General features: G+C 36.3%; 1 protein-coding gene across 1 annotated transcript in view; it reads right to left on the bottom strand.

Annotated features, from left to right (window-relative positions):
• Positions 1-13,229, bottom strand: part of LOC138308621 (zinc metalloproteinase nas-4-like) — a 34,954-nt gene extending 21,725 nt beyond the window's left edge. Inside the window, exon 1 of the mRNA XM_069249663.1 lies at positions 12,908-13,229. Coding sequence (XP_069105764.1) covers positions 12,908-13,229 — 322 coding nt within the window. The remainder of the gene's footprint in view (positions 1-12,907) is intronic.
• Positions 13,230-13,807: the final 578 nt, after the last annotated feature.

Genomic DNA, 13,807 nt, shown 5'->3' with positions numbered 1-13,807 from the left:
ATGCAGTCCGAATCAGAGTACTCGAGATATCAGTATCCAATTCGTCAAAAGCCAGATCGACGTCTTCGATGTCGATGAGCTCATGTGACACTGCATTACCAGTGTTGTTCTAGCCTTTTATGACCCATCCATGACCAGAGTTCATATCAGGAACAACAGGTTCAGGGATGTGGGATCTCTTTCAGATTCTAACATATCGTACGTATATGCTGTTTCAGACTTTTCCGGCATAATGGAAATTACACCAGATGCACATTCTTCCAATGGTGGAATTGGTTCTCTTAAGCACATAACTCCATAATTCGTATGAAGTACTATTCATCAATCTTGTGGACCCTCGTGCAACCATAAATGGCACAGGTGATATCATCGAGGTCATTAATGAGGGCATAAATGTTAAATGTTTTTCATTGGTATGACTTTTCCCACTCCCTTGAAGGTGCTGGTTGTGTCACATCTGGTGTATTCGCAAAGAGACCATTGAAGACTCTCCAGTAAAAAGTTCTCTAAAGTGCTTTCCAGACTTGGCAAAGAGTGAAACTTCACTGCAGACCTCAATTATGACCTCAAAGAATCCACCTGTGCCACCTATGGTCACTGAAGTTCACAAGAATTAGGAATTGTGCTTCATACGAATTAAGGAGAACCAACTCAACCCTCCGCAGAATGTTGATCTGGTGTCTTTTCCATCATGCCGGGGAAGTCTGGTACATCATATACGATATGTGAATCTAGGTGAAACTAGGTTGGAAACAGGAAAAGCTCCCACATCCCTTAAGCCGATGTTTCTGATCTTAACTCTGACCATGGACAGTTGACAAGTTAGAACCACGATGGTAACCCGGTAATGTAATGTCACATCAGGTCACCGAGGTCGAAGACGACACTCTGGCGAGAAAGCACGCACAACGAAAATGATTAGCATTAAGAACTAGTGAAAGAAATATGTAACACTGTAGTAACCATCTTATATCTTGCGTTATACACGGGAAATAAACAATGGATGTGCTCATTCTAAAAGACACAATATGTTTCGAAAAGTGTCATGGTATTTACGGAACTTTAATTTGATACCCTATAGCTATTAGTTAGCGTTTTGCTGTAATAATTCAGTTTGAGAGGCTACTAGTCTACAAAATTTCGAGCATGAAAATGGATTATTTTGAAGTCCCACTTAGATATTCAGCCAACTTTAAATTCAAATTTGTTAAGATATAAATCGTCAATAGCCAATGTTATATTCAGGAAATTCCAAGACACCAGGAAACTGTAGTGTTAGCGGTTTGGAAAAAATAACAATCATATGCCGCATCAGGTGATGTTTTGTAAACCAAATGATGGTATAACAAATCTCTTTTGCATTTCTATATATTTTTGTTGTTGTTGTTTTAACAGATTGATGACATTACGCTTGCAAACACACGACGTCACAATCAATACCTACCCACACGGACAGATAACTCTGTAATATGTAAGTACAGAATAGAACGTTTGTAGCAGTTATCAAAGGTAGTGTTTTACTATAGTTATTGAGTCACCACAGTCTTAGACTAGGAGTAGGTCAGATCTATTAAGGGATGACTACGTCGCATAGCAATTTACTATAGTCTATTATGTACAGTGTTATAATTAACATACTCACAGTGATCTACGGTATGTCTTCCACATCAGTTTAGCTATAAAGTAAGATATGATAATTTGTATCATCTCAGCTTTGGCGAGTGACATTTTTAAGAGTTGAAAATGATAAATAGTTAGAGTGTAATATAAAGAAGAGAGAAGGGCAATATATATTATTATAAAGATAGCTGATCAAAAATGTTTTATGCGGAGGTTATCCTCCTTCCTTTCCTCCCCCTCTCTCTCCCTCTACCTCATAAAAAAAGATATTTTCATTTAAGACATTCATATGTTGTTTTCGTAAATGGTTGTATTAAGCATAAAAATGGTACCTATATTTAAACAATACAAGAGAGATAACTCTTTGCTATCATTTACCATAATAAACGTTCATAATCGACAGAAAAGATACCCCAATGACAAAACGACTATAAATATTTTGTAAACATAAGTCACAATACTGACGTTAGACTATATAAAACATGGACAAATGATTAACGATACGCTTTACAATAACTGATATTTCTTTTCAAATTAGAGATGTTTTAGCTCACATCTTAGTTTCTTAGGCTGACCCATCCTCAATACTCCAGGGGTTCCGATAACTTACGATATGTACACCCCTGGACTATCTCATAGTAAAACTGGAGGCAACAGAACAGAACAAGTAATTCAGCCCTTTGACGTACGTGATCGGAACCCCATGGAGTGTCGAGGATGAGGTTGACCGTTGTTGCACTAACTGTACTCATGTATCATATTTTTTTGGCAATACAAGCATAGACCATTTTGAATTTGTGTAACATTAAAACCTTTGCATTATAGATATTGTAATTTCAAACTCCTGTTAATTTTAAGTGCTGAATAACGTATCAATAAAACTCTTTCTTGGATGACCAGTATGACATAATAGGTACAGATATTTTAGTGTGAGCAAGACATCACGAGTTACCTCTCTTGTATAATATTAATCCATTTATTTTTTGTACAAGGCCTCAGTAGTTATCTCCCTTTGTTAAGCTCTTTGAGATTATTATTGTAATTATCCCGGAGGCCTTACCCGTATTCCCTAGCGATGGAACCCTATAGGAATCGAGGAATGGACCTTCATCCTGTTATTGTGGTCAAAGACGATGCAGAACGCTTTGAAGGCGATCATATTTTAATTTTTGGCTATGTTATTACATTAGTCGAAAAGAAGTCGAAAAAGGTAAAATTAATATGCATTTTTATCTAAATATGATTATATATATATATGTTTCCTTCCGCCTTCAAACTTGATTGTAGGGGTCTAATATAAGGCTTTTTTAAATACATGTCATCGTTTCTAATAAATAAAATTCCATGCTACCGCTTGTTTTTAGGAGAAAACTATATTGCGTGCTCAATTAATTGAACCTGGTGAGGTCAATACGATTGAAAGTTGGAAACGTCAACAATATTTCCTTTTTTCCTCCAAGTGTTGGGAAAATAAAAAAAAAATAACAGATGGGTCATAATTTGATATAAACCCAAACCGGGTGGAAGATAAATCGATTACCACATAATCACATATCCATGAATTTCGTCCCTGTTATATGTTTGTATATGTCACGTCCCTGTTATATTTTTGTATATGTCACTAGCTGCTGTAAAATCACCTGGGGAGATTTTCATTGGCTGAAAGTTCATGGTGACGTCAAGAAAGACACAATAAAATGGTGTCAGGAAAAAGACGTGAGGGTGGGTCAAAATGGCGGCCTCCGTTGAATTTTTCGCAAAATATTTTGACTTGAGATTCTTTGAAATGTAAGGTATGGAGATAAGCCGAAAACTGTACAATATGCTGGAGAAAGAACTGTATCGAGGCCCGTCAGGGCCGAGATCTGTTCTTTCTTCAACATATTGTACAGTTTTCGGCTTATCTCTAACGTAAAACATAGCAAGCCTTTGTGCTAATAAAGTACACTTTTATTTCTAATATAAACCAGTTGTTTGCCTTTGTCTATGAGCTCAGGTAATGCTACCAATGTGCATTCAACCATGGCAAATCCAATATAGACAATGGCAACATAGAATTACCTTTGCCTGTGTTATATGTGATGAATAACATTCATGAACGGAATGCAAGAAGCATGCTTTTGGGTTGGACAACTATCTGTAAATTCGCTTTAAAACCATGTCCACCGACAGTGATGGAAGGATATTACTTTCTTATATTAATTTAAGTGATATAATAAGGTGACTTAAGTGACTTTTATTGCTAAAAGGACATTTCTGTCCAATGTCTGATGTGGTTAAGAAATGACATGAAACTAGACTTGCAATTTAGGGGTTTGTTTGAAAGCGTCTTGCTAAAATGATCGCATACAATAGTGATTTTCCAGGCTAGTTCAAAACAGTCGGTGCCCTCAGAACTTACATTGCTTTCAGAGGATTTAAAACTTCGACCTCTCTAGGGACAATCTGGGATTTATTTATACCATGTGCAATTTCATTCAACAAGCTGATGGGATTTAGGTGAAATCTTGAAATATTGTTGAAACAAAATCAAAAGAAATGTAAAACTACATTGTAGATAATTTGGAAATTTAAAATCAAAAGTGGTGTACAAAAACAAGGTTTTCAGAAAGCGGAAATTGGAGTTAATGCTGTAGATAAGTGTTAAATGGTGAATTCATAATAAGAAGGAAAACTTGATATGGGATATATACAGAAATTCTGTGGATGTGTTTAATTCTGCATCAAAAGAGAAAATAAATTGTCTCCATATTCATTGTGTTTGGATTTTATTCGTAAATTTGGATTTAAAAATTATGGAATATTCCAGCAGGTTGTGTGATGCACGTGTTAACATAATTATTGGATTATGCCCGGAGACATATACTCACCCTCATTGTGTAACTCTCCCATAAGTTACCTTTTACTGTCTTATAAGGGACTGTCTTATATTAGAGTCACATATAAGACAGTTAAAGGTAACATATAGGACAGTTACAAGTAATGGCCCCATAATCCTGGAGTTAAAGTACAGAAACAACAATAGATGACATCACAACTATGTTTTAAGTTTTTGGTAGTGATTTGATCAAAATATTTTGAATATTTGTTCATCTTATTTATTTTCTAATCTTAAGTTTTTACTCGACAAGGCTGGCAATAATAATTTCATAGAATTTCTTATGAAATGAACACTTATTTAAGATTTTATGTTTATTCATTTAGTACACTCTTTTTAAGTTCATGCAGATAATTTTAGTGTTGATACATTTAATTCAAATCAAAAGAGTTATTAAAGTGTGTTCCATAGTTGAAAAATAAAAATAAATCTCCCGTAGGAATAAAATATATTGACTTCTCTTGTTGTAATAGTGTGACATTAACCAATATACAGACGTCCCGTAAATTGAAGTTTGACATAGTATATAGACTTTCTCATTGTTTGACCCCAAATATACAGACGTCTCCCGTAGTGAAGTGTGACCTTCATAGTATATTGACTTCTCTTGTTGTGTAGTGTGACCTTAACAATATACAGACGTCTCCCGTAGTGAAGTGTGACCTTCATAGTATATTGACTTTTCTCTTGTTGTTTAGTGTGACCCTAACAATATACAGACGTCTCCCGTAGTGAAGTGTGACCTTTCATAGTATATTGACTTCTCTTGTTGTGTAGTGTGACCCTAACAATATACAGACGTCTCCCGTAGTGAAGTGTGACCTTCATAGTATATGGACTTCTCTTGTTGTGTAGTGTGACCTTAACAATATACAGACGTCTCCCGTTGTGAAGTGTGACCTTCATAGTATATTGACTTCTCTCGTTGTTTAGTGTGACCTTAACAATATACAGACGTCTCCCGTAGTGAAGTGTGACCCTAACAATATACAGACGTCTCCTGTAGTGAAGTGTGACCTTCATAGTATATTGACTTCTCTTGTTGTGTAGTGTGACCCTAACAATATACAGACGTCTCCCGTAGTGAAGTGTGACCTTCATAGTGTATATTGACTTCTCTTGTTGTTTAGTGTGACCCTAACAATATACAGACGTCTCCCGTAGTGAAGTGTGACCTTCATAGTATATGGACTTCTCTTTTTTAGTGTGACCCTAACAATATACAGACGTCTCCCGTAGTGAAGTGTGACCTTCATAGTATATTGACTTCTCTTGTTGTGTAGTGTGACCCTAACAATATACAGACGTCTCCCGTAGTGAAGTGTGACCTTCATAGTATATTGACTTCTCTTGTTGTGTAGTGTGACCCTAACAATATACAGACGTCTCCGTAGTGAAGTGTGACCTTCATAGTATATGGACTTCTCTTGTTGTGTAGTGTGACCCTAACAATATACAGACGTCTCCCGTAGTGAAGTGTGACCTTCATAGTATATGGACTTCTCTTGTTGTGTAGTGTGACCCTAACAATATACAGACGTCTCCCGTAGTGAAGTGTGAACTTCATAGTATATGGACGTCTCCTGTTGTAAAGTGTGACCCTAACAATATACAGACGTCTCCCGTAGTGAAGTGTGACCTTCATAGTATATGGACTTCTCTTGTTGTGTAGTGTGACCCTAACAATATACAGACGTCTCCCGTAGTGAAGTGTGACCTTCATAGTATATGGACTTCTCTTGTTGTGTAGTGTGACCCTAACAATATACAGACGTCTCCCGTTGAGTGTGAAGTGTGACCTTCATTGTATATGGACCACAATCTCCTCGTTTTTGAAAGTGTGACCCTAACAATATACAGACGTCTCCCGTAGTGAAGTGTGACCTTCATAGTATATGGACTTCTCTTGTTGTGTAGTGTGACCCTAACAATATACAGACGTCTCCCGTAGTGAAGTGTGACCTTCATAGTATATGGACTTCTCTTGTTGTGTAGTGTGACCTTAACAATATACAGACGTCTCCCGTTGTGAAGTGTGACCTTCATAGTATATGGACTTCTCTTGTTGTGTAGTGTGACCCTAACAATATACAGACGTCTCCCGTAGTGAAGTGTGACCTTCATAGTATATTGGACTTCTCTTGTTGTGTAGTGTGACCCTAACAATATACAGACGTCTCCCGTAGTGAAGTGTGACCTTCATAGTATATGGACTTCTCTTTTGTGTTAGTGTGACCTTCATAATATATGGACTTCTCCCGTTGTGAAGTGTGACCCTAACAATATACAGACGTCTCCCGTAGTGAAGTGTGACCTTCATAGTATATGGACTTCTCTTGTTGTGTAGTGTGACCCTAACAATATACAGACGTCTCCCGTAGTGAAGTGTGACCTTCATAGTATATGGACTTCTCTTGTTGTTTAGTGTGACCCTAACAATATACAGACGTCTCCCGTAGTGAAGTGTGACCTTCATAGTATATGGACTCTCTTGTTGTGTAGTGTGACCCTAACAATATACAGACGTCTCCCGTAGTGAAATGTGACCTTCATAGTATATGGACTCTCTTGTTGTTTAGTGTGACCCTAACAATATACAGATAACTCCCGTAGTGAAGTGTGACCTTCATAGTATATGGACTTCTCTTGTTGTGTAGTGTGACCCTAACAATATACAGACGTCTCCCGTAGTGAAGTGTGACCTTCATAGTATATGGACTTCTCTTGTTGTGTAGTGTGACCCTAACAATATACAGACGTCTCCCGTAGTGAAGTGTGACCTTCATAGTATATGGACTTCTCTCGTTGTGTAGTGTGACCCTAACAATATACAGACGTCTCCCGTAGTGAAGTGTGTCACCTTCATAGTATATGGACTTCTCCCGTGTGTGTAAATGTGACCTTCAATAAACATATCTCCTCGTAGTGAAGTTGACACTTCATAATCTCTTGTTGTGAAGTGTGACCCTAACAATATACAGACGTCTCCCGTAGTGAAGTGTGACCTTCATAGTATATGGACTTCTCTTGTTGTGTAGTGTGACCCTAACAATATACAGACGTCTCCCGTAGTGAAGTGTGACCTTCATAGTATATGGACTTCTCTTGTTGTAGTGTGACCCTAACAATATACAGACGTCTCCCGTAGTGAAGTGTGACCTTCATAGTATATGGACTTCTCTTGTTGTGTAGTGTGACCCTAACAATATACAGACGTCTCCCGTAGTGAAGTGTGACCTTCATAGTATATGGACTTCTCTTGTTGTGTAGTGTGACCCTAACAATATACAGACGTCTCCCGTAGTGAAGTGTGAAGTGTGACCTTCTTTGTATAGTGTGATATGGACAGACGTCTCCCGTTGTGAAGTGTGACCCTAACAATATACAGACGTCTCCCGTGGTGAAGTGTGACCCTAACAATATACAGACGTCTCCCGTAGTGAAGTGTTACCTTCATAGTATATGGACTTCTCTTGTTGTGTAGTGTAACCCTAACAATATACAGACGTCTCCTGTAGTGAAGTGTGACCTTCATAGTATATGGACTTCTCTTGTTGTGAAGTGTGACCCTAACAATATACAGACGTCTCCCGTAGTGAAGTGTGACCCTAACAATATACAGACGTCTCCCGTAGTGAAGTGTGACCTTCATAGTATATGGACTTCTCTTGTTGTGTAGTGTGACCCTAACAATATACAGACGTCTCCCGTAGTGAAGTGTGACCTTCATAGTATATGGACTTCTCTTGTTGTGTAGTGTGACCCTAACAATATACAGACGTCTCCCGTAGTGAAGTGTGACCTTCATAGTATATGGACTTCTCTTGTTGTGTAGTGTGACCCTAACAATATACAGACGTCTCCCGTTGTGAAGTGTGACCTTCATAGTATATGGACTTCTCTTGTTGTGTAGTGTGACCCTAACAATATACAGACGTCTCCCGTAGTGAAGTGTGACCTTCATAGTATATGGACTTCTCTTGTTGTGTAGTGTGACCCTAACAATATACAGACGTCTCCCGTAGTGAAGTGTGACCTTCATAGTATATGGACTTCTCTTGTTGTGTAGTGTGACCCTAACAATATACAGACGTCTCCCGTAGTGAAGTGTGACCTTCATAGTATATGGACTTCTCTTGTTGTGTAGTACTTAAAAATATCGAAGTCTTGTTGTGTAGTAATGTAATTCGTGATACTAATATAATATGATTTATAACATAAGATAAATGCCAAGTTGAATCATTTCCCGAAGTAATGTCGCGGATTTTTAGTCAAATGGCTCTATTATATCTGTGATTTAAAACGATTAATAAGCGATTTAATTTTTTTCGGGTTTTTTTCTTTGCCTCCTCAGAATATTATCTCACTCAAACAGTGATTTGATTTAATTGTCTAATTATATTTCATATCTTACGAGGGATGTCATAAGTTCCTGTCAATGAAATACCTGAATTATGGAGTGCTATATATTCACTACACTGATACTGATATAATTATGTTTGTTTTGATTATATTGGTTTAAATATTTTAAAGGCGGGGGAGATATAGTTACAGATTCGAAAAATACATCGAACGCTGTCAATACACAGCTAAATCGTTATCGTTAAAATCGATAATAAAAATATGCTTGTTATCTAGATAAGGGAACTAGGGGATCATTTTGACAATAACGAACGAAACATTCCAAAAAACCTTATTTTTATAATTTTCTCTTTTTACTCCACGACCTATCAATCTTCCCCTGCGTCCAAAAAAGAAAATCTTGTGTATTTAAGTGCCTATCAAAAACGCCCCATTCCAAAAAAAGACTTTCAAGTTATTAAATTCATGTAAACGATTGTCAACTGTAAAAAAGTCCCAATCGTTCACATGAACTTTAATAAACTTGATTTTTTTTTAAATGCAAGCGTTTTATATGGGCACTTAAATACACAAGGTTTTCTTTTTTTGGATTTCCTCATTATGTAATTTCAAACCAAGCTAAACGAACTTTGATTGAACTTTGATTGACGTGGATCCTTACTGTTATATAACGTGCGATGCCATGTGATGTAGGGGGAGATTGATCAGTGGTGGAGTAAATGAGAGAATATAATTAAAAACTTGATTGTCTATGACGACACTTAACAATGCTGGCTGTGACACCAGATCAATGACATACTCATCACCATTAAACACACTGATGAATATAAATGGGATGACAGTTAACAGGAATATATAACAGTAGTATTGATGCGTTTGGGCTACTGTCTAGCTTGTTACGGAGAGTAGCAGTCAGCCATACAGGTTTACAGGACCGCTGTACAGTACAAGCACAATGGTGAGTTGGGAACTGTAAAGTGTATGTGGCGTCGTGGTTTCTTAAAAAACTGAACGGTGGCATATTTCTGTCATTTTTAGTGTTTTAAAAAGGCACTGTTAAATCATTTGGCTACTTCCATTGTCCAGTATTACTGTACGTATCATATTATGTAACCGTGTTCCTTTTGTGTATCTTGATAATAAGAGCAGATCCGCCTCGAAAATTTGACAATTTGTTTTGTCCACAGTCGGTTGTAATTACTTCCTTGTCCGAAAAAAAATGCACACTGTGGTGCATTTTCTGTCATCGTGGAACATTTGCCATCGTGGTATCTAATCAGTGGATGGTAGCATAATGCTTTCCTTCGTGGTACTTTTATGATCGTATCTTAAAAAGTGTGGTGGTGATATATTTCTGTCATCTCGATGATTTCAAAAATTATATGGTGGCATATTCTGCCATCATGTATTTTGGACAGCGTTTGGTGGCATAATATTTTTTATCGTGTATTTTTGAAAATATGTGTGGTGACCATCTTTCTGTTATAGTTTGTAGTTATGTTGTCCTTATATATTTATATTAATAATATTGAACGATTGTATCTTTCTATTCATCGATGGCTATTTTTAAGGGAAGGTTTGGTTGGTATATTTTTGTAATCGTGGTCTTATGAAAAGTCTGTTGTGTGACATTGGTTTTTGTAATCAAAGTACTTTGCTAAAAATGAAATCGTGGAGATGCGATTCTGTCATTAATCACTTAAGAAGTATAGGATGACAGGTCAATTTTCTTTAGATCGTAGAAATTTGATCGGTCCCCATGGTATTGGAGAAAATATTTATCAAGTAATTATTGAATCGCTTATACCGTAATTCTGGAAAGCTAAATGATTAAAACCGTCTTTCCTTCTACATACTTTTCAGTACTGGTATTAACATATTGTTAGTACAAGTATATGTGAAGGTGATTAAAAACACAATAGCTTATGGGGGATAAGAAATCAAAGAATGAAGAAAACGACGGTCGTGAAAAATATTGAATAATCGTAAATAATGGCACTGCAGGATGCTTTTCTTTTCCTCGTGCTTTTTCGCATTGTCTTTTGGCTTGCCTAATTTTAACATTTTTGTTTTATTAATGAAACCAAAAATTCTCATTATAATTCGCATAAGAAAAAAAATTCTTGTAGTGATATCTATGAAACCTTTGATGTGAAGTTTTTCTTACTAAAGAATTTTTAGTGGAACTGAACAGGAAATGAAATCGACTACCACCTTGATGTGTATGATTAGAATGAAATGAAGCATCATAATCACAATCACTTTTTACTGCATATACGAATAAAAACATTATATCAAGTTACGTTCCAAAATTCTCTCTATAATATATCTTTTCAAACTAATAATTAATAGGGTCAGATGTCACCTTCTAAGACCATTGGAATCTGAGATGCTTTATGGGTATTAGAATACTACACAATTAAATACGAAGTAATTATCTTTGTGTTACCAATTAAAACATTGTCAACTTCAAAGACATCCCCATAGGTGCATAATAATATAATGTGTCCCATCCTTGTAGTAAGCTGAACCAAATTTACCGGTGTCTACTACACTAAAACAACCTTCATATTGTTAATTAGATGTGATAATAAACAATGTAGAAATACAAGTGCCAAGTTCATTATTGTTGAAAGCTCCACCACGTTCTCAGATAAGAAATATAAAGGTTTATTTATAACACTTATAAACGACAGAGCATCTAGTCATTCGTGGCGTTAGATGACGTTCTAGCGTCTAACATGCAGGAATCATCCCAGCCAGTGCAAAAATACGAAGTATACGTGGTATCTAACTCTAACACACAGGCACGGGAAGTTTTTAAAACATACAAATCGCGCGAAATTAACCACTCGCGAAAATTATCCACATTTTTACGATATATGTTAACTTTCGCTGTTTTGCTAGCATTGTCAAAAAAAAAAACTACTGTAAAGTAATTACGAAAAACATAGGACGACATGTATTACAGAAATTGTATATTTATGTTATCTAATTTCTAAAATTGTTCGGATAAGGTGATGTTCACGAAGATATATTTGCGGTACGTCAATAAACGATTGTGGCCGTCAAATTATGACAATTTTTACAGTTACATTTTAACACACATGAAAAACGTTTACCGATTCAGGTATATACCTTTAAAGGAGCATGATACAAACAGTTTGACTTGACATGTTGTGAAAGATCAAATGTTTGCGTCAAGAAATCAACATATTCAGTTGAAAATATTTTGATTATGGGCTTGGAAAATTAAAAATTTTGACTGTTCAATGATATTACAATTTTTTATGATATTACCGTATTTTTTGCACAAACTATATTTTAGTGTTTAAACAGTTTGATTTTGGTGTAGATATTTTTAACAACAGATATATATAATTGTATATTTAGTAGAGATGTATTTAATATAGAGACGCTTAGTCAAGTGTATCTAAACAGATTATGTTTTCATTTAAAGTGTGATATTTATTACAAATGGTATTCGTTAGCTTGTCGTGTCAAAAATTTCTCGGCCTTTAAAGGGCCATACTATACCTTTCCCTAAATAAAAATTCCAAAATTTCTACAAAAAAACCCAATGATAACCTAAAAAGCTTTATATCGATGCTCCACAAAAACACCAAAACTAATTCGAAATCCCGTGAGTAATCTTTATTAACAGTGAATATTTACTTTTCATCTTCTACTAACGCGTGGTAGTTAGGGACGGCGGCGTGGAAACTAACACGACCTAGCAATTAACGCCAAATAACATATGATTTATTTAATTAAATTCTTCAGAATGTGATGATAAGGTCACACAGTAATTAACGTTGACGTGTTAATATAATTTCGCCACTCTACAATTATCATTTTATTAAAAGTCATTTCAGAAAGGTAGTGACCATTAAAATCTTTATTTTGGCTGAAACACTAAACTTGGTTTTTCACGTTGTTGTAATTTTTTATCTATATCTCTATCATAGGGAGGCCGTTTGTGTATCGTACAGTGTTGTTTCTGGTCTGGTGGCTCTGTGTTATTGGAACCGTTTACCTTTCACTCACCAAGTGAGCAGGCTATTCCAGGTCGCTGCACCGCGTGCCATAGCGACGGTTTTTCATTTCTCCGAGGTACCCACACGCGCATAACGCACGAGACGACAGTCCATAGGACCGTACAAAATCTGGAAAAACCTCTACACATGCAGCCCCAATAGCGGTCTAGGAATGACAGTCCACAGATGGTTCCGTAAGGATCAGGGAGCATCTTCTTGCTTTCTATGGCTATTGCAGGCACCGAGTCCAGGACCACACGGGTGCAGTCTCCACTTTCAGGAAGCCGATGCAGACCGACCGCAGCGGAGAAGGCGATATTATTGCTGGTCATTGGACAAAAGTGGGACGTGGCAACGCGGCAGTTTTCAACAACCCGTATTCAAGGGCGAAACGGATCCTGGGACTGGAGATGAATTGGTACATTTTTTTTTCGCTTCCAAATAAATATATTGTCTTATTTTAGTGATGGTGAAATTTTGCTGTAATCATCTTTTCTAGTACTCTTTTATGTGTAAGGACATTCAGGGCCATTTTAATCTTTAACTTTAAGAAAAAAAAAAAAGAATTCCTTAACTTAAATTTTCCCCATAGAAAAGCATTACATAAGTCAAGGGAAAATCTTAAGTAAAGGAGCCCTTACTTAAAAATCGTATGTTTTCCTATGGGGAACATGGAGATTTTTTAGTTAAGGGATTCCTTTTAAATTTAAGTAACGTTGCTCATGAAAATGGATTTCAGCTGGAGCATATAAGGTTAATGTTTGTGAGGATAATTATAGACCAATACGTTGAATTTCTATTTAAACACTTAATAAAAAAAGATCTATAGATCTAATTATTTTCTTTCAAAATTACTTGTGCATATATTTTCTCAGTGACTGTATATTTTTTTATAATGCGTTAACACTAA

Source organism: Argopecten irradians, chromosome 15 (assembly GCF_041381155.1).
Source record: "Argopecten irradians isolate NY chromosome 15, Ai_NY, whole genome shotgun sequence".
Lineage (NCBI taxonomy): Eukaryota > Metazoa > Mollusca > Bivalvia > Pectinida > Pectinidae > Argopecten > Argopecten irradians.
The sequence above is the reverse complement of the archived record's forward strand: the minus strand, read 5'-3'. Positions and strand labels throughout refer to the sequence as shown.